At 30.2% G+C, this 25,885-nt stretch overlaps 1 protein-coding gene across 3 annotated transcripts in view; it reads right to left on the reverse strand.

The window, feature by feature from the left end:
* The window catches only part of LOC129222379 (ubiquitin carboxyl-terminal hydrolase 7-like), an 88,598-nt gene that overhangs the window by 47,335 nt on the left and 15,378 nt on the right, over positions 1–25,885 (reverse strand). For all 3 annotated transcript variants that reach the window (XM_054856878.1, XM_054856879.1, XM_054856877.1), the window contains exons 6-13: positions 19,132–19,196; positions 15,295–15,383; positions 10,044–10,152; positions 9,220–9,350; positions 5,500–5,554; positions 5,342–5,422; positions 4,242–4,332; positions 919–1,111 (exon numbers count right to left, since the gene is read on the reverse strand). In XM_054856878.1, the coding sequence (XP_054712853.1) occupies positions 919–1,111; positions 4,242–4,332; positions 5,342–5,422; positions 5,500–5,554; positions 9,220–9,350; positions 10,044–10,152; positions 15,295–15,383; positions 19,132–19,196 (814 nt within the window). The remainder of the gene's footprint in view (positions 1–918; positions 1,112–4,241; positions 4,333–5,341; positions 5,423–5,499; positions 5,555–9,219; positions 9,351–10,043; positions 10,153–15,294; positions 15,384–19,131; positions 19,197–25,885) is intronic.

Consider the following 25,885-nt stretch of genomic DNA (forward strand, 5'->3'; position numbering starts at 1 on the left):
ATCGACGCATCAGGCAGACGAATTGCAACCATAACAATGAAAATTTGTCTCTTCTCGCTTTAAAGTTTTAAACTTGCTTAGGGTTGCCAGGCTTGGCTGGTATTGGCCACTTTGGATAATTTCAAACACACTTGGCTGAAAACAAATTCAAAAGCATTATGTAAGTCGATGTAAAGCTTTTTTTTTTTTTAAGTGAAACTATTGCTTGACCGTCCTATTTTATTTTATTTATTAATTTTCTTTCTACACTTCAAATAGTTTAACATGTTTTTGAAATCACACATCTAAATTTTATTTCGAAGAAGTGTATGTCTTGAGATTCTTTATGTTTTGTTAAGACAGTTGTTATCATTTGTTGGAATGGTTTGTGGATCATCAGTTTTGATGGATATCATGCTGTATGTAGCATTTTCTGGCATAAAAACTAAAAGTACTTATTTAAAAAGAAAATCTCGATTGGGATAAAATCGTGAAACGCATCATAGTATGAAAGGAAGTATTCGGTTAAAAACCGATTTCACCATAGCAAAACTAAGGTCAAAATATTTTAATTACTGACAAGAAAATTGTATAGTGGAAACAAACGTAACAGATAGTTTAAAGCAAAATGTTGATTTAATTACATTCAGAATCTTCTTTGTTTGGTACTTTAGTGTTATAAGAAGGTCGAGTACATAATATTTCGTTAACGTGAAGCTTTTCAAGTATATTTAGAAAAGTATTGAACCTTAAAAAAACACAATTTGACAAAAAATAATTCTTTTAAAGCCGAGCGAGGCTCAGTCATCCAGGTACTAATCGTAATACGCTACTAATATTTAATTTTTTTTTCTAATTTTACGAAAATTGTAATAAAGAGGAGGGATACAAATATATTTAAGCCCTTTATTAACTAATACAGCTGAAAATATATCTTACCTGTCATTTATTTTGATATTTTGATCAGTCATGGGGTCATACTGAAAACGTAATAAATGAAGATGTAAAACAGGCGGCAAAGATGAAAAAAAAATTCCCTTTTCAGCCTCTTGTAAGCCATATTCGCCAGCATCGTACTTATTTTCACCATCTAACGTTTCTGTAGCACAATAATCTTTGAAAGATTCAATAACTAGAAAAGAAGCAATTAAATGTGAAACAAGTTTTAAATATTTCCAGTAAAAAATATAGGTAACACATAATTTATTATTTATCATTAAAAAAGTAAAAAACACATCAAACTATACTAACTTAGAACACATTTCCAAATACATAAAAAAACTCTTAAAATCGAAACATTTAAAAGCTACAGATATTTTCACACAGCCATAATCATTCAAAGTTCCGAAATTTTATTTAATTGAAATTAGGAATACAATTGTACAACTGCTAACCACACTTTTTATACAAGACTGAGTCCTAAAAGTTGGTTTAAAAGGATACAACAATATGTTAAGAAACAGGAATTAAAAAAAAAAAAAAAAAGCTCAGCATTTCACAGCATTATTAAGCAGAGACTACACATTCCTTTCTAAAAGTCTTTAACAGACATTGCAGAGTGTTTGAAAAAACAATCAGGACACAATACTACAAAAATATCAGGACAAAAACCAGGACCCTTTATTTTTTTTAAATGTGCATAGTGTACATTGATTATTGATGCATTCTTTATACTAAACTTAATATTATCTTCATATATCAATATATGGCACATGTATAGCTTTATATTTAACTAGCAAATGTACCCGGCGTTGCCTGGGTCAGTAATAATTGTAAGAAACAATCGCTACTTTCTTTCGTTTTCTATTTTAACTCAAAGAACTCAAAACACACCGCTTTGACGTGATTAAAAATCGAGCTTCTTCCTTACCCATAAAAGTAAAATAGCAATAAGTGTAAAGAACCAACGAATATTCATTTAGAAGCGAAAGCACGAATTTAAGCATATTAAAATTTTGAAGAATTTACAAAATATGAACTAACAAAAACAAAGATCACTAAAAAAACCGTGCGCTTCATTTAATTAAATAGTACACACATGCACACAGAAGAAGAAAAAAAAGCTCTCTACTATAAGCTTTAACTCTGAACTAAAGCTCTCCTACCCTCAGGGTGCGAAACGTCGAGTTTCCAAATGTTTAAATGACTTTTAAACTCATGTTTGCTCCGGAGAAGCCTTGATTCAAAATTTTCATTACAATTACTTTTAATATTGCTGTTGTTAGGCAACGAATTTTTGTAAAAAAGGGTTTTATGTTTTATCACATAGAGTAAAGAAATTACATAGAGAGGCCCTGCTATACTAAGAAATTGAAGCCGGAAGTTTCACCGCTATATCCAAAGATCCTTAGCTTCTTGCTAAGCATTTTATGATACATCTTGATTCCAAACATTCCATTACTGAATCTCAATTGGTTGTTAATTTAAACTTAGATATTGTTGCAAGTTTATGGAGCACGTTTTTGAAATTGCATTAATACATGAATTAAAATTCAAACCAATCCGCCAGCTACTTTATACGGTCTCTTTGCGAGATTGGTGAAAACTATACTCGCGAAGTGATCACGTTATCATAACCCCGCTAATCATTGCACCACTGTATCCCACAATTCCGGCTTCAATTTCATCTCCTTCTTACCATAGACAGGGCCTCTCTATGTATATTTCTTTACTCTATATATGGTGATGTAACTATGTATGGTGAAAAAATGGTTAAAATCCGTCCAGTAGTTTTGAAGTTTACCCCGGACATCCAGACAGAGATTAGACCTTTATGTATAAAGATAAGGATGCAACTCCTAAGAAAGCAATAAATGTCATGCTTGCTCCAGAGAGGCCTTGATTCAAATTTTACATTGTGATTACTTTTAACATTCCTGTTGTTAGGCAACGAATTTACCTAACAATGGATTTTATATTTAATCATTCAATGGGGAAATTACATGAAATTTGCTGTTTTCCACCATAACTTTTGAAAACTAAGTTTTTAAGGAACAAATTATAGCCTAAGTTGTTCCCCGATTATGTAGCTATCTATGGTGAAAAAATGGTTAAAATCCCTCCAGTAGTTTTGACGTTTACCCCGGACATCCGTACAGAGCTTAGACCTTTATGTATAAAGATAACATATGCACAAGTAAACTGGTACATATTTTTTAACTGGAAACACTAACATTAAAAAGACCAATACAGCTTGATAAATACTAGGTTGAGTCAAAAGTTTTTTCATATTTTCACCTACAAAAGAAATGCACAACGAGCCCCAGTTGGTGGAGGTGTCGATTGATGGTTATTATGGGAAGGACTAAGTTCTGCTGATAATGCTGGAGTGCTAGAACTTGGCTGGTGTTGGATAGCTTGCAGCAAAACTTCGTTATAGACAACAGATCTGTTTCTCTTCAAGAATCGTATCACCTTCCTTGAAATGCTTAAACCAATTTTGAGTAGTGCCCTCATTCACAGAACCTGGACCCTCAACATCACTAACTTCTTTTGACGCTGCCCTTGCATTAAGACTTTTTCAGAAGAAAGGCAAAGTAACAGAAATTGCTAGCTTATATTCCACCATTTCAAGAGTTGCAGTCTCTACACAGGGGGGGGGGGGGGGGCGGGTTCGAGAAATCACAGCGACTGATAAGGATTATAGAGGTCAAACTCCGTTCTATCAGGAACTGTAACTTTCATATGCTACATTCAGGCCTGCCAATCCAGAACAGGGAAAATACGAAAAAACTTTTAACTCAACCTGGTAAATAAATGACAGGTAATTCATTAAAATTCTACACTTTAAGCAGGTTTTTTGCTGAATAAGCATAATTTGTAGGAAATTTAGATTTTCTTCTGATTTAAAGACATTTGCAGAAGTTGTGTAAAACTTCTACAAAATATATATTTAGTTCAAAGATATTTGCAGAGAATCTGCAGTTTTTACAGCTGTAGAATTTCTGCAGAAAATTTGTTGGAGTTTTCCCTTCACATTTTAACAGAATTATTCTGCAGCTCAGGCACCTATTCTGGGTTGTACGTCCTAAATTTAGTTCTGCTTTTGGGCCAAAAATGTGACAAAAGTTATAGAATAATTGTTCTCTTAATTCTCAGGAAGTTCTTCAAAATATAAATTTTTGTAAGTGTTGTAGTTTTTTTGTTTTTTTTTCTGTCTGTCACTGAATTATACCTATCTAATTTAACTGAGAAAGTCAGCAAACACACTGCTTGTGATGTTTACAGTCCTATTGGACTTAGTCAATGAAAGAGCTACTCACTTGTTTTCTTGCCTTTAACATTAAGCTGAATGTCATAAAAAGGTTCTTTTCTACTTGAGGTATAGTCAACATGCTTGCAACGAAGAAAAGACTGAAAGAAACATATGTATTTAGAAAATTTATGGCTACGTTAAAAGTATAAAAGGACATTCACACAAAATGTTGTAAACATTTATAAACTTAACACACAGGTATTTTTTTATTAGTCTAGAATTAAAACATTCTTTAATAAGTTTAAAAAAACAATAAAATATTTAAATATTATTGATTTAAATTCTGTAATAGCTTATCAATTTTATTTGATCCCTTTTGACACCAAGTAGTTAATACAATTTTTATTTTGAAAAGAGTTCTGCCTTTTCAATCATGTGACTAACTACGGGGAAAACATACCGAATGATCACGCAATGTTAGAAAAAAGCGTTTGTTAAGGCATATTTTGCTACCAAAATTTCATATCCACTCCAACTTCCTAATTCCACAACCATTGCGGTGTACAAACGTGTTTGTACAAAATTGTACAAACTCATTGTGTGTTAAGTTATGGTAGTTATTAAGAAACTCGTTTATTATGTAACAATATGGCGTTTTGTTAGAACACGCCCTCCCTCCACTTTGATAATCTATTGTAACAAAATCAATACACATAAAACCAAATTTGATAGATCATATAAATATTTCAAAAAATGAGTTTGGTAAAACTTCCACCGAAACTAAAGTCTGGTTACGGCCCTGTCCAGGAACCACATTTGACACCTAAAATTTCGGATCTCATTCTTTTCCTAATTTATCACAATGACAACCTACAATTTGAGCATTGGCTTTGCTGCTTCTGATAAAAATGTGTTATTGCCATAAGTAAAAGTAATATAAGTTTAACCCAACATGAACATTTCTTTTCATTTGTAAACAAAAAAAATTTTTTTTAAATACAAGTATTTCGATAAGCCCTCATTAGGGAAAACCTTAGAATTCCAAGGAAGCAAAGTTCAACCAGTAACTCTAACGATATAAAACTTAGGAAACTAAATTTAAAACACATTGGAAAACTCTGACTTGATTCAAGCAAGAAATAAACATTTCTGAAAAAACTAACTTACGGTCATTTTTCCTTCGAAAAGTCGAGGTATAGTCCCTTCAACACACGTGCCTTTCATTTTACTTTCCATATTATCTAAAAGCTAAAACAATACTTTTGAGTAAGTCATCATAATCAATTTTTTTGCAAAAGCTTAATGAAAATTCAATTTGAACTTACCACACGGCATAACTCTTGAACATCATGCTGCATAAAGGAATCCAATGTCTCCCACCTAGGAAATGAAATTAAAATGCACATTAAATGCTTGAAAATATATGTTTCACAAAATCAATATTGTTTCAATTATCAAACTTGAGAGAGTTTACTTCCGTCCTCCCTCTCTAATAATTTCTTGATATTGAAATTTCCAATTCAGGAGATTCCACCATAGCACGTCTGACATTTTTACACTATGTTTTTTTTTTTTCAAGTTCATTTTCATTAGCTCAACATCAAGAAAAAATTAAGAATTGGTTAATATTATCTTCTTTTATATCATTTTTTACAAAACAATTACACGCACAATATAATTATTCAAAGTTTTTATAGTAAATTATTAATTTTATAAAACTTGTAATGTGTATGACAGATGAAAACTAAAATTGTCCCGACACGTTAAAAGTTTTAATCAATAATTAATAATAAAAAACTGAGAATATTTAGAATCTGTGTGTAGTTGTTTTATAAAGAGACGTAAAATCAGATAATATTAACTGAAGCTTGATTTTTTGAAGTTTAACTGATGAAAAGGAACTTTGAAACGAAAAAATAGCATACAAATGTCACACATCGCCCAATCTTAGTTTTAAGCTGCTTTTGTCAGCTATATTGGATTGGAGAGGTCTCTAATAAAGAAGGGGGGGACACTCTTTTATAAATGAATTAAAATTCATTTATACTGAACTAACAAATAAATTAGTTAATACATGAGGAAAAATATAGTGAATGAAAAAAAAGAATAAATGAATTAATGACAGAATTATTAAATAAAGGAATGTAAATAAATTAGTTTATAAATGAATACGTAAGTGATTTAGTAAATGATTGAATGAGTAAACAAAATGAACTAATTTCCCTTTGTGCCGCATGCACTTGAATAATTGTGAAAAATACCAAAAATACAAATAGGCTAAATATTAACTACACAAATGTGGCACTGAATGTTAGAAAATCACAATCAATATTTAAAATGTTAATAGCAAAAACTTGATCATTTATTAAAATCAAAATTTTTGACTTAAAACAACAAAATATTACAATTTGAATATCCATTTTAAAAATTGCTAGTATTATCATATGCTTTGATTTTCAGAGGTAATTTTTTCCTTGACTGGAATAGACTACATATGCTATTACATAGTACATAGTTGAAATATTACTAGGTAAGTGGCACTAAAAGCAGAGTAAATATTTCACCTTTTCACTTTGCCCCACATTCCCCTAGATATTTTTACAGCTACAGACCAGTAAAGATAGATTTTTGCTTTTGTTTATTGTAAAATAAAATATCCATGGATTACAGGGTTCATACACTTTTGGTTAAAAAAAGTTCCCTGACTTTTCCAGGTTTTCCAGGTTGTTTTTTAGAAAATTCCAGGTTACTCGCTTCATTCAAAATTTAAGTTTAAATAGTAATATTTTCAAAATAATTAAAATTGTTTAAAGTAGCGATGCAGAACTGAAACTTCTCCCCTTAGATTTAAAAAAAAAAAAAAAAAAAACTTGGTTTTTTTCTTTCGTTTGTTTTCTCTGTCAAAATTTTAAGTTTTTTTTTAAACATTTTGTTCAAAATTGTTTTAATTTGTTTACTATTTGTTGAAAACAGAGTACTTTCAACTTATTTTAGCGTTTCTTTGATGTCACGCGTAATATTATAGCGTTTTGCTGTAGTCCTGCAGCAACCTTTTAGCATCCGCTTTTGGTTTACAATACTTTTTATTTTCTTATAAGTAGGTTACACGAAACATATTGAGCAAAATGCAATGCCTAATTTCAGTATAAATATGATTAACTTGTTGCATCAATCGGCATACCATGTAATGCATAGTAACAAAAATCAACATCCACCAATCATAGGCTAATGCCAATAATCTTTTTTTTTTTTTTTTTTCACATATTAAAGGACGCTTACATTAAAATTTCAAACTTTCTTTTCCAGAAAGTAATAGTCAATTTTCAAAAATTCATAACTTTTTGCACATTTAATGTTATTTTCAATATTACACATTGATATAAACGTCCAATTCTGTTTCTGGAAGTTTAAGTCTACTTCCACTGTGCAAACGTTCAAATATGGCGACAAAGTGAAAAATTTAAAATAATAAGTAGATTTTTGGATTTGTAGTATAAAAGTAGTAATAAATAATTAATAATCCTTAAAAAACTACAATAAAAGCAAAATAGTCAGAATTTAGCATATAAGAGTCTAAATCAATTAAAACAAAAAAAATGTTATGAAGTTAAAATTTTGCATTTTTCCAGAAAATAATTACAAATTATCCGGAAAAAAGGGCACAATTTGTGTTGTTTTCAATAGTTTGCATTGCAATTAACATCCAATGCCGTTTTCGGGAACTTAGGCACTTGAAAAAGTCTTGTGTACTTCCATCTTGGGAATGACCAAATATGGCGGCTATGCCCAGAAATAAGAAATAACTTTTTTTAAATTTGTTGCATGAAGACAATTAAAAAATAATAAATCTTCATGATAATACAATTCATTGAAAAGTTTTTATCACATTTGCGTCCGAGGCAGTGAGGATAAGATTAAGTTTTAAGAACAAAATTTTTCATTTCTCAAGAAAATTATTTCAAATAATAATAGAAAAACAATTTGCAGGCCATTTTTTGTTGTTTTCATCAGTTTTCAATTAAAGAAAACATCCAATTCTGCTTTGTTTTTAGAAACTTAGGCATTTTTGGATCGTATCTACTTCCATCTTGTGAATGACCAAAGATGGCGACTACGTTTCACACGTAGCTGAAATGATTTTTCGATCAAAAAAAAAAAAACGATTTTCCCCGATCGACCCTCCCATCTACAGGTTCCGAAGCAGTAAATTGTTTTCTCTCCTGTTGAGTTTGTGCATAATTGCTGTTCACCTGATTTTTTTTTTCCCTTGGGAACTACTGAGAGCCAAAAATGGCGGCTGCTGAAGATTTTTTGGGTCGCTACTTTTTTCATTGCTTTAAAATTGTTACAATTTTTTTTAAATACATCGATAAAAATGAAGATTAGGTCTTATAAAACGAAATTCCCTGAGAAAAAATTGGGAAAAGAAAAATTTTGGGGACACATTTGGAAAATTCCTTGACATTTTTGACTAAGTCATTTACCTGATAATTCCAAGTTTTCCCGGAGCGTACGAACCCTGAACCGAACAGAATGTTGTGGCAACCCATCTAAAACTTTAGGCAGTAGAAAGAAATGCGTTCCCCTCACTGACTCCATGTAAGAAAATCTTCGCTTTTTTGGCGCATTTTTCGTTGTAAAATAAAACGTTCATTTTTCGATTGCAGTTTTTAAGTGCCAGCGTCGGTTTAGATAAAAATTTACAATTTTTTTCGTGAAATCACAATAAAAACGAAGACTAGATCTCATAGTACTTAATTCCTTGAGAAAAAAATGGAAAAAAAATTTTTGGAGGACAAAATTTGAAAACTCCCTGACTTTTCCCTGACATTTTTGACAGTGTCATTTTCCCTGACAATTCCCGGTTTTCCCGGAATTCCCGGAGCGTACGAACCCTGGATTAAGCTGCATACCATGCGAGAAATTTTTTTGAAAATGCTTTCCTTATGCAGCATACTAGCAGGAAGGAATTTTTCATTGTACAATATTTGCACACGGGCTGTGAATTATGAAGAAATAAGAAAATGTATGATATATTTACAAACCCAAAAGATTTAGTCAATTTCTTAGTTCCAACTGGTCTGTCTGAAAACTGAAGCTCATAGAAAACCCTTTGTAAAGCCAAAGCAACACTACGATAAGAATCATCACTTTCGGTGGGTATTTGATAAACAGCCTGAAAGATTAATATTTAAAAATGTAAAAACACCACAATATTTTTCTTTAAAGTAAATAATCACTTGTAATGATCAAAAATTGAAACAAACACACACACAAGCACAAACAAATATGTTGTTATTATTAAAAGAAAAGAAATGAATGCAAAAATTATAAGTTTTAAATGCTTTTAGATAAAAATCCTACTGACACAGGGATATAGCAAGAGAAAGGCAAGTGTGGTTAAATCCCCAGTCTGGGATTGATTTAGGGGGGTGAATCCAGTAACTGTGTCCGAGACCCCTTTTAAAAACTTGAAAAAACTGTACAACTTGTAATCAAGTTGTCCAAACACTTGAAATTTTCTGAATTAATTTCAATACTTAATATAATGTTTTCCCCATAAATTCAATTCAGAGATTATGCAAATAATCTGTTCCAAAAATTGTTCTTCAAGATAAGTTCTACGAGACAAGTAATTCACATAAAAATAACCACCAAAATGTTTTTCATTTTCAGAAGAAACCCCCTGCCCCCAAAGGAGATTTTAAAAACTTATTTTTTTTAAAAATCTCACATAATTTTCAAGATAAGTATCATATTCAGGATAGGTTTACATTTTCTGTTAACTTTTAATGACATGATGTATTTAATGAAAAGTGAAACTAAGCAGAGACAAATTTTATTTTTCTTTCGTACAAAATTAATGTACCTTTCTCAGCTTGTTTGTGAAGAAAAGTGTTTGCAGAAGCGAATTCATGTAGCATGTAGCACCTTGATTCTTCAAACCAACATAACCAGTGTGCTTCTTAGAATCCCAACTGAAAAATTTTAAAATTTTTATAATTAACAAAAATTAAGCATAATTAGTAACACACAACTTAAAGAGAGATAAAATTTACTGCATTCTGGTCTTAAATCTACAGCTTAAAGGTACCGAAAAATGTAAAATCGATTTTTATTTTTGAAGAACAATCAGTGTTCATACTGAATATTTAAAATCAAAATAAAGGATTTTTTTAGCACCTTTTCAAAAAAAAAAAAAAAAAAAGCATACCCATTACAGAAATACATAACAAGTTGCAGATTAGAAATGTAATTCAAAATGTACAGTCTTAAACAAAAATTTCAACTAGTACTAGTTTAAACATAATTGAAATCACTTAAAATGAGAACCTTACAATCAGAACAATGACGAAAGGATTAAATGACAAAAAAAAATTGTTTTTAGAAATTTTATTCTTTCATTCTGCTGTCCAGCAATTCATACTGCACCAAAATTTTTTAGTGTTATCCAAGGTTCAAGCTAGGGAGAAAAGTACCGTGAGATTTCCCACCGTGACAATTTATTTTAAGTGTTTTTATTCCCTTTTCTATTCAGTGACACTCAAATTAACATTAAAATCTCTTTCATTTTTTCTTTCATAGGCGATATTTTTCTTTTTAACCGATTATTTACTTGATTGTGTGCTAACATACCCAAAATTTGTATTTAAAATGCATTTCAATGCTTCAAAAAAAAAAAAAAATTCAAACAGGGAGATCTTAACAAATAATGTGTTTTGGTGCAGCTTTGGCATTGAATGGTTTGAAACTAAGTTTTTGTTTGGTGCAACCAGGAGCCTTAAAACTCTCTCGAGGTGTTTGAGTGTAAAGCAAAAGAATTAATGCTATTTTCTCTTTTTTCTACATGTTTCTTAGCGTTGAAATTTCTAGATTTTTCTTCTCATTGATAATAACATGACAGTTAAAAATTATTGTTAGCCATTCCATTTATACTTGCACTTTTCTTAAATTAAATTTCACTCTCTGTGTAATGTATGTTTGCTCATGGTGAACAGAGTAAAGAGAATTTTATTGGGTGGGATTTTAGAAAAAGTTGTGAGAATTATACGCAATCTTGCACCCTAATGTGAGCCTCCTGTGTGAATTTCCACATCCCTACCTTCTACAAAAAAGAGCACCAATTTCATAAAAAAAAAAAGAAAAATTGGTTTTGTAAACATCCAAAACAGAAGTTACTTTTTCAATTTCTCATTTCTCATCAAGATTATCACCAAATCTGAGTTCTGCAGCTTCTCCACATTAAAAAAAAACCCAAACAATATGAATATTCATATCTGTTATACTGGCAGTAGTTGCCATTGAAAACAGAGCCAAGCATCAATATTTTAAGTATACGACATAAGAGATTTGTTCTAGGGGTGCACAACCAGCAGCACGCAAGCCCAAATGCAGTGCGTTTCTTTTTCTTTTTGTTCTTTTTAAAGTAAAAGTGTTTCGCAGCGGGAAGAAAATTAAAAGCTTCTCCAGTTAAGATCTCAAAATGCCTTAAAATTTGTTTGAGAAAAAAATCATCCTTGATGGGAAAAGTGTAGACGAAAATTTTATTTCTTGATTACTAGTCAGTGGCCAGTAACCCTTTTAGCTTCCTAACCACAAACGTAATAATTTTTCTAGTAGCAGCCATAAAGATTTTGAAAAAATAGTGCCATATTGGGGAGAAAAAAAAAATAATAAAAATTAATTTGAATTCTGAAATTTTGAATTCAAATTATGATTTTCGCAATCACGAACTGAGACAGGACCCTACTCATTGGAGTTATTGTTTCTACAAACAGCTCCTGTCCCCTTCCCCCCTCAAGCCTGCCTCTCCTCCTGGGCGGTTACGTGTGCATAGTTGTGTGTGTAAGTGTGTAGGCTTGTGTGAGTGTGTAGACCTGTGTGTATGCACATAGGCGTGTGTGTGTGAGCGTGCGTGTGTGTAGGACATGGACGCATCCGACCAGGAGAAGCGGATAGCTCAGGACCGAAGCAGCCGCACCGCGCCGCCTGCAGAGGACGGTGGGCGGTGGTGCTGCAGAGCCGCTGATCCAAGTTGAAAAAGGTACGGACCTCAAAAACGGTCAACTGAGAACAATAAGCAATAGTGATTGCTCAAAAAAAAAAATATATATATATATATATCATTTTTCAACTAGAGAAAAAAAGACTTGTTTCTCTTCATTTTTTCTTGCTTCATACATAGATGTTAACATTCCTTGAACTTGGAGACTGACAGAAAGGTTTTGCAAGAGTAAAAAGAATGAAAAAGGCTGTTCTGCTGCACATACAGTGGCTCCCAAAAGTGTTCGTACACCTACACTGCCGTGCTAAGCACAGAAGTGGTATCTGCAGTAGAGCTTAAAAGAAGAAATTGATGATTAAAGTTTTACAACTCGTTTCTTTGATTTATGCCTTAACTGCTCAAATTGCGGTAGTTGTTTCGTAAATAACTTATCTAAAAACTGTAAGAGAGTATTTTTGTAAAAATCTTAATTGAAAATTAATAAATGTAGTTACGACAAATTTTCTTTTCAAAACTTTTTCATATACTAAGCTATTTTCACCGTAAGTTACAATTACTAAGCATTTTTAGGGGTATCTGCACAGATACGACAAAAGTAGCTTAGAAAAACGTGCTCAATGTATCATTAAATAATACTGAAAACATCTGCTTTCTTTAGACTTAGCTGTTTCGCTTTATTTTGTTAATACAAATCTAACAGAATCTACCTTCTGAACGATACCAGTTTCAAAACTCCAGACAGTTAAAACTGTAATCCATAACAATTTTCCATTTTTTATATTCAGAGAATGTGTGTTTTTTTTTTTTTTTGATAATGTTTTATTTTCTAGATTCATTTTTACCGAGCATAAAGATAATTTTGACAGCAGACGATACTTAAATAAAAATATTACTGGCCGTAGAATGAAAGTTTTTTTTTTTTTGCATGAAAGAATTAGATATGAATATTTTACATGCATTTCATTTTTAGAATTTGCATTTTAAATAACCATTTAAATAGAAAAAGCTGAATATTTACTTTAACAGTTATGCAATATTTTATTAGTTTTTATTATAAACCTGTATCAACTATTCAACGGTAAACTGATTGTAATATTCCCTGTTACAATAAACTGCTACATTATTAAATATGCTGCTTTACTAAGGTATAAAAGTCGTATCTACAAATTACTAAGGAAAAAAAGTGGTAACTGCGCAGATACCACTTTAAAGGCTTAGTATTTGTCCCTTACGTTCAAATTGCCTTAGCAAACTAAGCAAATTTGCAGTTATGACTTTTTTCTTTTTTAATATTTTGCGTTCACAAATCGCCAAAAAACTTGAGATTTAGGTAAATTAAACTACTAACGACCACCTGGTGACAATAACTCAATTTTGATAAAATGTGCAGATACCACATCTGTGCTTGGCACGGCAGTACGACTTTCAATGAAATAGGCCCTTATCCATTAGTTATAATTAATGTTTCGGAATAGGTATTTTATTATAAGATCTATGATCTATTTTAAACAAAACTACATGAACATTTTTAATAAAACATTAAAACTTAATTTTTAAAAAATCAAAAACCAAAAAGTGCCGGAAATTTTATCTCACAAAAGTCTTCGTACATTTTGAAAAAAATGTCAAAAAATGAGCGAATAATCTAACTTTTACTAAGTTATTATTTAGTAGAATATCATGCAGTAACAACAACAGCTTTTAAACGTCTGGGAATAAATTTCATTGTTTTTTTTCTTTTTTTGTGTAATTTCTGAGTAAGTGTTCAGCCGAACTACGAGTCTTACTGTTTCTAGTTCGCTTTTCGTTTCAATGGTGTATTTTCGTAATCTAGCCACCAGATATCTCCAAATATTTTCCATTAAGTTTAAATCTGGCAATTGAGGATATTTCTAAGCTTAAGGACAAATTTTGAGGCACGAAACGCGAACGTGTGCTTTTTATCATTATCTTGATAAAAAAACAAAGTTGTTTCCAATTACCAAATTTTAGGCTAATAGTTTAAAATTGTTTTTTAAAATATTTAAATGAACAGCATAATTCATTATTTCACCAAAAAATTCCAAATTTCCAAGTCCTGATGCTGAGATGCACCCTCATACTAAAACACCTTCACCGTCATGATTAACTGATCCAACTAAGTTCTTAAGATTAAATTCCTCATTTTTTTCTTCCATTTACAATTATACAACAATTTAACCCAAAATGTTGAATTTATTGTCATCTATTATTTAGACGTTGTTCCAAAATGTTTTGAGCTTATTTATCATTGATTTTATGACGGAAAGCGTAAGTTTACTGTTTTTCGCACGAAAACAAGAAAATTTCTGCGAGAAGAGGTCCCACTTAATCCAGCTCATCAGAAACCTTGGCGAACAATTTTAGGTAAAATTTAAATGTAAAATGTTTCATTCAATTCTGCAGAAACTTTTTCAGTTCTGAAATGTGTATTTTTCATGTTTTTTTTTTTAACTGTAAACCTCTGATCACTCTTTGTTAACTTTGCCAGTTGACGTTTTCTTACCTTGTTTTCGATCCGATTCTTGTCTTAAGAGCATTTTTTCAAGCACTTCACTATAGAATGGTATAAATTAACCAATTTAGAGACATTTCAAACCAATTTACGGCTACTGTGAGGGAGAAAAAAATCAAATTTCGAGTCGTGTTTGTTGTTTTCTACGCATACCTGCCATTTAAAAATATTAAGCAGAATATTAGGGAATAATTACACAAAAAACTAAAGGCAAATGACTTTATAGCATCATTACAATGCAAAAATAATAAAAAAACCCACATATGATAATTTTAATTATGAATTTATTCGAAAATATTTCAGTGTACGATGACTTTTGTGGCGTATCTTTTCTCTGTCTCTTCGTTTTTTGACAAATTTCATAAACAAAATCTGGCAATATTTTGAAAAAAACTACTGTGTTTTATTCAGAATGGCATAGGAATGGTGTGAAAAAAAAAAATTGGACTTCATATTTGAATTCAGTTTTGCGTTATTTTGGTTTCACTACAAAATTTCAAGCTGTACGAACACTTTTGGGAGCCACTGTATAAGTATTATAAGTTAGCAAGTTTTATTTCAGACATATAAAATAATGCTTACCTCACACCATGAGGAGCATCAGCAGTAACACTAACTTCTAAAATTACTGTATCATCTTTAATGAATCCTTTATCTACATCTAAAACATCCTATTGAAAAAGAGATCAAAATATGCTTAAATTCTTTATAGAAAATACTTATATTCAAGGTACAAAAATTAACATTCAAACTCAGAGAAAACTACCTTTTTGGCATCAAAATATGCATCTTAACACAAAATTGTTATCCCTACACTCATTCAAAATTGAGTCATTCAGTCATTTTGAAAACATCTATGTATATACATTGGATGTTTTACAAAAAAAAATATTTAAATGTAATAGTTTGGAAAAATTTCGGGCACAAAAACGTTTTGTACCCTGGAATAATGATCAACTAAAAAAGGTATCGCTTTTAAATTGATAACACTTTTTGTCAGCATCCTGGTTTTAAATAGTCAATTTCTACTAATTTTGGGTCAAGAAAAACAAATACGGTAATGGATTTTTTTTGTTAGCTCTTGTTTTTAAGATACATAAAAGCCCATTAGAGAAAGATACACAGCAACCACTCATTGATTTAAAGATAATGTTAAAAAGGGGGGGGAAATCTTGTACAAGATATGTTATTAAATAGGTCCTTTTTTATTGAACAATGCCTTTTTTTTCGCAAAGCAGTGGTTGCTTTTGGTTTATTGCTGTAAATGTTTCATTTTTTACTGCTTTTTGTACATCAAAGAAGGAACATCTCTTGTAATAGTTCAACAGCATTTAGTGAGCATTAACTCAGCTCAATTACTCTGATATCTGCGTTCCATTGTAAAGATATCTTGGTGAAACCTTCCCTCATGCTCACTGCTCATAGCTTTAGTTTTTAAGCAAAATATCCCGGAAGAAGTGAACAAAATAGAGTTTCAGAGACATCATTCAACAATGGTCACTGAACTTCCCTGGAGATTGTTTGACCAACTGTTTTAAGTTCTCGTCTTCTCTGCTGCTTAGAAATACTTGCAATACAACCCTTAAAGGCTCCTTCTGGGTGTTTTTTCTTCCCACGCAAATTTTTCTTCAAAACCAGTGATTTTCAAAATTGCGCATAATTGAAGGGCCATTAAAAATTCTCTCCTTAACCTTAACTTCAATGTTTTGGAAATTTCTCCCTAAGGTACTGGAAAACTGTCTTTGTTCACAACTTTCACGAAGTTCTTCATTATCCCCAGCAGAATGAGCATGGGTGAAAGCAGAAATGGGCAGGGTTGCTATTTTGTCCACTTTTTTGTTAAAAGTTCGGTACGCCGGAAGAAACTGGACAATACTGGACAAAATGAAAAATTAACTGATTATCCACACATAAATTTATTGTTATGGTGCAATAAAATTAGTATATAATTCAAAAACATTATGCATCATGAATTAATCATTTAATTAAAATAGAATGATTGTTAACTTTAAAATTTAATAAATCCAAAAAAAAAAATTTTAATTACACATAGGTGCAACTAATTTTATATCATAATTTACTTAAAAGTAAAAAAATTTAACAATGTGAATGAATTATTGGGTATGATTACATTACTATATATTACAATAGTAAAAATAAAATCTAATAGAATTTTTCTATACATATTTATGTATGATATTTTTATATTAAAATAGTACTTGAATAGGAAGAATCTATATAATTAATTATTATTTTCAAGCTTCAAATTTTTAACTAAAATCTTTCAGTTTGCCGAAAAAGTGGACAAAATGGACAAAACAACATTCGGTCTGGGACATTTTTTTCCAGCGGTTTTTCTCGGAGTGGACAAAACAAGACAACCCTGGAAATGGGTAGATCTACTAGATTCTGATTTTAGGCATTTTTCTTCCCAGATCTTCAATTTCTTGAAGTCCATTTCGGTTTTAAGTAGCGAGATTTTCTATCCCAATTAGGGGTCGAAGTTTAGAAGATAGTCAGTCTCATGGAAGGTGTTTCTATCTGCCAGGAAAAGAGAACATTAGTGAGAATTCACTATCCTAGCTGGCTCTGTATTTTGAAAACTAGAGCTAATCTCAACTTTTATGGTGATTTTCGTGTTTAGCGAGGCAAAATACTTCGGAAATAGCTACTTTTGAGCCGGATGCATTTTTTGGTACTGACTAGTGTAATCGAAAGTGGTTGGAAACAAATAAAAAAATATATGAAAGGAAAGGAATTACGGGAAAGATTGATCGGAAAAGAGAAAATATGTTTCAAATATATCGAAATAAGGAGTGCTGCAACCACTGTCAGGACTGAAAAATTGGGGGAGGGAGGGGTATTAATGGAGAAATTTTTTTCCAAATTTATAGGAAATACATAATTGCTGCATGGCCTGCTTTAATAAATAGGTTAAAGGTCTACAGAATAAAACCCAAAGAGTTATACTAAAAAGTATCAAAAAGTAAACATTTTTCCTGAACAAACCAAGTTGCTCTTTTCAATAAAGAAAAAAAAAATAAATCCATTCCATATGAGATAATGTTGAAATGAAAATGAGCCTTTGTGGAATAAAATCAGTTGCTGATAGTTGAACAAAACTTAATAAAAATCAAGAGAACAAATATCTATTTCACACTGCAGATGGAAAAAGATTTTTTACCAAAATGTATGAGAGGTAATGAATTTTATGTTACACTGACAATTCATCAGATCACTGTATTAATATAGCAAATCATCAAGTAATAGAATAAAGAAATACATAAAAAAACAATTTACAATGACAAAATTACTTTTTAGTGTTAGCACCCTTTTACTATCTCCTCTAATCTATTTCTGCTTAATAAAATTAATAGAAAAACATAGTAGAAGTTAATATGTTTTACATTGAATTAAGAATTCTCAAATGATAAATGCAATAAATGATTGCAAGGCTTCGCTGAATCCCATGAATACTTAAATGCGGAAGGCTTTTTTTTTTTTTTTGAGCTATAGGAGGTATTGTATTAGAAATATAAAACAGCAGATAAAAGACCTTTTCAAAATAATTTTAAAATAGCATTTCAATAAAGTAATGATAATAATATCAATAATTACCACATTAACCTTGATTGATATGATACTTTGGGAAAATAAAATTAGGATCTCAAGAACAAATACGGTCTTTTGAGAAATTTTAAAAGAAAATAAAAAAATTTTACCTTATAAGCTATCACAAAATTACAGGTGTTTTTAACCCTGATGGTTTACCACTTTTGAAGGAGGTTCTTTTTTGTTCTGGAAAAGTTTTCTTTCTCATTTTCAAATATATGGGGACAAAAAAAAATAGATTAACAAAAAGTTTCTTTAATAGAGAATGAATTTGTTATTTGGAAGTTTTTTTCCCCCCAACAAAACTCGAAAACTATAAATATTCCCTCAGAAGAAATGCTGAAACCAAGGTTTGTTAAACACTGAACTCCTTTTATTAAGTTTAAATTCATATAAATCTGCTGCACTAATTGTTTCTGTTTAAGTTAAAGATATTATTTAATTTCTGGTATTCCTTAAAAAATGTAGATTTGGGTAGTGTGTTGCCAAGCAAGCATAAGATTTTAATTTTCATTTGAACTCAATTCAACGACTGAAAAGTTAAATCAGCAGAGAACCCTTTAACAGTCTGTTTAAAAAATGATTTGCTTTTAATTATATAATTGATATTACAAATAATGTATAACTTTTTCTTTTCTAATAAAACATTTATTTAATTACAACAATTGTGAGTTTAGAACCAAAAACAGCTCAAGAAGGTATTTAAAAATATATAAAAGACTCATAATCTGGCAAAAAAAAAAAAAAAAAAACCACACATTAACACAATATTCAAAAAAAAAAAAAAGAAATGTATAAATGACTTACATTCCATGTCATAAAATGACTAAATCCCCAATCATTTTCTTTACTGTAAAATAGGTGCTGGATTTCTAGAAAAAAGAGCACTTTCAGTTACAACATTTATTTTGAGTGTTGTACATATAGATAAGATTTAAGTAATTCATAACTGCAAGGGGAGAAAAAAGCAAATTTTATGTTGAAGTCAGAGCTACACTTTTAAAGCCTTTTTGTTTTAAAAGTAAAAGTCAATGGATTAAAAGTTAGCCATTTTGTTATAGTTTTTTAAGTCAAAATACTGCAAAAGCGTGTTTAGAAAGAAGAAAAAATAAATTTAGCAAATGCCAATCTAACTACAAACATAAAATAATCTTGAATTGCTTCTCAAACCATCATACCTTAAGTTTTCATTCTCAGAATTATAATTTATCATTAATAAAAAAAGAATTAGAGTTATTGATTTGTTTTAAGTGGCATCCAAGGTGGTAAAGCAAGTTGCACTTGCAAAAGTTACACAAAAAAAAAAACTTTTTATTATGATTTTAATATGCATTTCTTAAGATTTCAATCTTAAAAAATGTTTAGTTCCTCATGACATTTAAAGGTGTGTGAAGTGTCCAACACTGGTGCACTAAGTTAGCAAAAGAGAGCTGATGCTTAAAAAAAATTCGGTCTGAGATGATTACTAGAACTGGGATTTTAATAAAAAGAACAAGCTCCACAGAAAATGTCTGCATAAAAATTCAGTCAGGTTGAATACTTAAATATTCAGCAACTAAATAGTAAACAAATTTAAATATTCGACAATTGGTAAACAAGGAACAAGCATATTTTTCGATAAAATAAATGGAAGATTTTGCATAATACCATAGTGTGACTAATCTTATCACAAGTGATTCAATGTGAGTTTCAAAGTGAGTTTAATGTTTCAAAGTGATTTTAATGTTGGAAAAAAACACTTAGGGGTGTTTATAAATATATAAAGTCAATTAACTGCTAGTTTAAAAATTGCAGTTTAAAAAAAGTTATAATTTCACTAATTAAAAAAAGATGATAAAATATAAAGGAAATACTTGGGTATTAAATTATGCAGTATTTCGATTTCTGAAGGTATACACCGTCTGAAATATTGAACACTAGAGTCAGTTGGGGTAAAATGGGAATAAAATAGCCTACTTTTGGATTTTCACTCAAATATTTTTGTCAAAATATTTTGTTTCTATTTTTTTTTTTTTTTTATGTATACATTACATATGTTGTGAGTAGAATTAAATGATTTCACACATAATTTGATACAAATTTATTTTTGAGAGGAGTGTTTATGACTTTTTGTTTTGTACACCCATTTTACCCCATGCAGGTGAAAATGGGTACCCTGTAGGGTAAAATGGGTATTGAAGTCTAAGAAGTGATAAAAAAAGCATACTATTTGTTCAATGCAGTGTGATAATATAGACTTAAGAGTCAGTTATCAAAATTTAACTATATTTAATTTAAAAAAAAATAGTTTAAACAGTAAATTTGACAAAATGTTAATAAGGTTTCTTTCAATGCATGATTTCCATACTTGTCATACTTTAAAAAAGAAAGTAATGTCCTCTATTGTTAAATTGTGGCTCGTTAAAATTTTTACTTTCTTCTATATCTAATATATAGAAGAAAGTATTGGATTCGTGCAAATTTTCGAATTTCGAAGGATTTGAACGTTTTGAGGTGTGCTGAGTCCATTTCGACTATTTTTGGAAAATGTCTGTCTGTGTGTATGTGTGTGTGTCACGTCTGTGTGTGACCAGTTTTTTGTGGTCGTTCTACAGCAAAAACTACCGCATGAAAGCGAACGAAATTTGGTACACATATGTGCCCCTATGTGAACTCTTGCCCATTGGTTTTTGGCGCGAATTCCTCCAAGGGAAGTGGAGCAACGGGACGTTTTTTGAGTTGCGCGTGCTTGCTATTCCTCAGGAAGTAACTGGCGGAATCAAACAAAATTTGGTCCATATGTTGCCCCTAACAGGAGCAGGTGCTGATTCAATTTTGGTGTCAATAACTCAAATGGGGATTGAGGTTTAGAATGTTTTTGTCGTCGATTGTGACTGCTGTATCTCAAGAAATAATGAACGGAATGAAAGAAAAATTTATCAGCAAGTAGCCCTTAGTGGGTATAAGAGCTGATTTTATTTTGGTGCCAACAGCTAAAAAGGGGGTAGAGCAATCGCCCGTTCTTTTTTTCCATTGTGAGTGCCCTATCTCAAGAAGTAATGCTACGTTCTGGTTGAAATTTGGAATATATGTGAATCCATTTGTAAACAGGCCTTGGTTCAATTTTGACGTCAATCACTCCAAGAGGTGTTGATTTTTTTTTTTTTGCAAATAAAAATAGCTTTATTAATGCAACAATAACAAAGATAAATCGTAATAGATTGTCGTCTGCATATTTCTCGTAATTTTAATTGTATGGAAATGATCGGAAATATTATCTCAATGATTTAAAATTTTTAACTGTTGCCATCTTATGTTTGTTAACAAATAAAATATTTGTAATTAATTCAAGCAAGGCTTTTAAAATAACTTTCAATTTTCACTCTTTGCTTTGCTTTTGCAATAATTTAGACATTGGGATGGTGGTCAAGTTTTTGCATGTGTAATTTTTTTGGGGGGAATATTGCTTTTTCGTCAAGCATGGGGAGGGATCAGAAAAAAAAAGAAAAATATAGAAGAAAGTTTCGTGATGGCCACAACATACTAGTTTATTATTTGATGTTCTTCAATGAAATCCATGTTGTCTATATCAGCAAAAATAAAATTAAAAAAATCCCTCATCTCGGATTTTTTAAAAATATTTCATCTCATAATATTTCCCTCAACAGCCATATATTTGCAAATAAATTCTTCCTTGCTTGTTTCCTCTAAGTATAACATTTATATCTAGGCACCTGTGGTTAAATTTTGTTTCATAAGCATATTTTGTGCAGTTTCTATTCCAGATACTTCCTCTGAATGGAAACTTTCTTTGTCTACCATTTTTTATTTTCTTGTTTTTTAATTCATTATTTTTTTCACTTTCAACTCTTAGCATTTCTAAAGCATCCTTGTCAATATTTCATGTATTTGCCAGCACACATTTAAGTTGTTTTAAATAACTCATGCAGGTAATTATCAAATCTGAAGCTCTTGTTGAAATTGCAGACAATATTGCACTTTTCAAATCTTCATAAGGTGACGAAATGGTGCTTTGTGACGTATATTTTTCGGATTGAAATGAGGATGTGTTCCGAGAATTTAAAGGTACATTAGAGAAATTGGTAGCGTCTGATTGCAATCAAATACAAATGTGATGACCAGCAACAGGCTGAGCCCAGCATATTCTGAGGAACTTGTTATTTTGTGCGCAAGTGCACACAAACTCTAGAATAAGTACACCACTGGCTTATTACTATTTATTATGATAGAGCAAAGTTTATTTTATAAAGTCATGGAATTGCATATTTTTATATTTCAATCATTTTAAATTAACCACAACAATTGAATTAATATTCACTTAAAGGAAAATATGCTGTATCTTTTAAACCAACTTGCTGGAATGATAAGCATAACCATATACCCATTTTACCCCATTTTCAAAATATGAGATTAAAAATAGAAAAAAAAAATTTTTTTCTTCCCTGTAAGTTGAAGCAGCAACAAAAATGTTCAACTCAAGATGTTATGACACAGTAATAAAAATTTCTCAAAAATCAGGAGCTGGAGATAGAAGTTTAAGCAGACAACATGCGGCTTGAATTTATCTACTTCAATTTAAAGTGTTACCTCTCACTAAAAAATAATCTATTGAAAAAATATATTTCGTGGAATAGAATTCAGAACAGCCAAGTATAATGTCCCACTTAAAAAAATGCAAATTTAATTTAAAATAATTCATTTTTAAAACCATATATTTTGACTACCCATTTTACTCCACCGAAGCATTTGCGCTTAATAGCAGTAGAAAAAAATTTATAAAAAAAAATTTTAACTGAAAATTTTTGAAAAAATAGTAACATTGTGAATTGTTTGCTCATTTTTAGGCAATGGCAGCGAAAAAAAAATCAAATGTCTTACTTTAGTTTTATGAAGTACAGTTGAACTCTCTTAATATGATCACATTTAATACGAAATCACAGCTAAAACAAACATTTTGTACGTTAAGTTCGATTTGCTATCTAATTACGCTAAAAATTCACGTATAATGCGTACATTAAATTGAAAGTAACAGCTAAAACGAACTAAAATTTCTGACCTCTTTTACTTAAAATGTTTGTGGTTGAATACTGCAATTTTCTTTTTCAGAAATTTTCAACATTTTGTTAGGTAGTAGAAGAAAAGATGGAGAAGAAAATATTAAATATTTTGCTTAGAAAATAAAGCCGTGCATTTGTTAACCTGTGGATATTTCAATCTACTCAGAGATAAAACCGTTCATCTTCCTTTGTAGATTACAATCTATTCCGCGATTGTCAATTATCACTTTCCTTTTTCAATATTTTCCAAAAACATTCATTAATAATAGGTGATTTTTTTTCTGAAAGCACTAATTGTAATATTACAATATGTATATTAGTCAGGCTTGGAGTCAATTACGAGCAATCGTAATTGATTACGATTACAAAATAGTAATCGATTACGATTACAAGCATAAAAATATAGATTATAAGTACGATTGCAATTCACTGCTAAAATGTAATTACGAGGACAGCAACAATTACAATAGATAAAAATGTAATCGATTACTATTATCATATGCCGATTACGATTTTTATTAATTACAGAATCGCGATATATAGTCTTTGCTGTAACAACGTCATATTTAAAATTTATGCTTTTTCTCATAATATTATAGAGATAATTTCAGTGATAATTACAACTATTGTGTTGTGTGTTAACTTTAAGATTTTTACTATTATTTTTTATTTAATTATTTATTTTGAATTATGTTGTTCCAGGAAAAGAGCAAATTATGAAAGATTTCCACATATAACGCTACATTGACCGTCTATTGTATACAGGCGCAATCACATCCATATCCAAATGTACACATAGTTCATACTGTATTCGATTTTAATTGTTCATTATTATTTTGAATACAACCAAAGTTTTCAAGTTTACAATTTCTGAAAATTGTGTATAATTACATTTAAAAAAAGCACTTAAATGGTTTTTCTTGCATAACATCCACAATGTAATAAAATATGCAGATAGTGTAGGTAAAATATATGAAAGTAAATGTTTGAAAATTTAAAAATTATATTTTTTAATGCATTTAAGTGAAACTAATACTGCAAAGATGCCTGATTTCGTTCTCATTTTTGAGTAGTGAAAAAATTAGTCAGTAAACTGGAGCACATGATGCAAAAATTGAAAAGGAGGTGTTATTTTTAGCATTGGGTACAAGTTTTGAACCCTTGAAATACAGGAAATCAATATAATGATCATTATAAGCTATTTGCATGAGCTTTCATTTCATTTTTGATCACTTATTAAAGAATTTGCTCTTTTAAAAAATAAGAATAGACATGTGTTTTGCTAGTTTTCACTTTTTAAGCATTTTTTTTAATATATACATGAGTACTTGATAATACTTAAATCATATATCAGTTTCACTTTTAGTGAACTGCAATTATTCTCGCTTTAAAAAGTAACGTAAAACAAAAAATTGAAATACGAAATTACATTGAAATAATTATTCGACGTAATGAAATGTAAACTAAATTTTTAAAAATCTATCCATGCAAACTTTTTTCCTCTTATATACTTATTAAGTAAAGATAATCATAATATCAGCATTAAAATATAAATTTGAGTTCAAATTTTTTGAGAAAATTTTTTTTAAACATAATAAAAAATCTCATATTTACCAGAATTAAGATTATATGTCACGTTGCCAAAAATAAAGGCAATACACATATTGTGTATGCTCGAATAATCACTGAAACACAAATTTGCTCTCTTTTTGACAACATATCTTGTCTTTCACTACTTTTCTATGAAAATACAGGGTTCCCAAAAATGTCAGATTAATTTTTAATAATCATACAAAAGCATCAAATTGTTTATGAATATGCAGTTTACTCCATAATACTTCACAGGTTCAATAGTTTTTTATAACATCGTAAAAAAAAGGGAGGAAAAAAAGGAAAGATATAATAACAAGTAATTTACACGGACATCTGTATTGTCACAGTACAAAAAAACATAGTGATAGGTTAAATAAATACCTTTGTGCTGAACAGTTAAGTAAGAAAAACAACGTCAAAAAAAGCACAAATTTGCCGATTACAGCAGACACGTGTTTAGGCGTTACAGGGAACGCCTTTTTCAATGCAAAAAGTAATGAGCTTGTGGATGAAAAGACATCCGACAAAAGCTTTTGTTGTATGTCTTTTCATCCATAAGCTCATTACTTTTTGCATTGAAAAAGACGTTCCCTGTAACGTCGAAACACGTGTCTGCTGTAATTGACAAATTTGTGCTTTTTTTAATGTTGTTTTTCTTACTTTATAGAGATAGGTATTTAATCATTGTTGTACACAGCTCACATTACATCTGTTTACTGTGAGGATACAGCCGTCAGTGTAAATTATTTAAAATTATTCTTTTTTTACGATATAAAAACTCTTGACCCTGTGGAGTATTATCGCTCAAACCGCATATTCATGCGACAATTTGTTGTTTTCCTATGAATTTTTAAAATGTGTTGAGGATTTTTTGGACACCCTGTATAAAAAAGCCAAAAGATCTTAAATTA

The sequence above is a fragment of the Uloborus diversus genome, chromosome 5, assembly GCF_026930045.1.
Source record: "Uloborus diversus isolate 005 chromosome 5, Udiv.v.3.1, whole genome shotgun sequence".
Taxonomy (NCBI): domain Eukaryota; kingdom Metazoa; phylum Arthropoda; class Arachnida; order Araneae; family Uloboridae; genus Uloborus; species Uloborus diversus.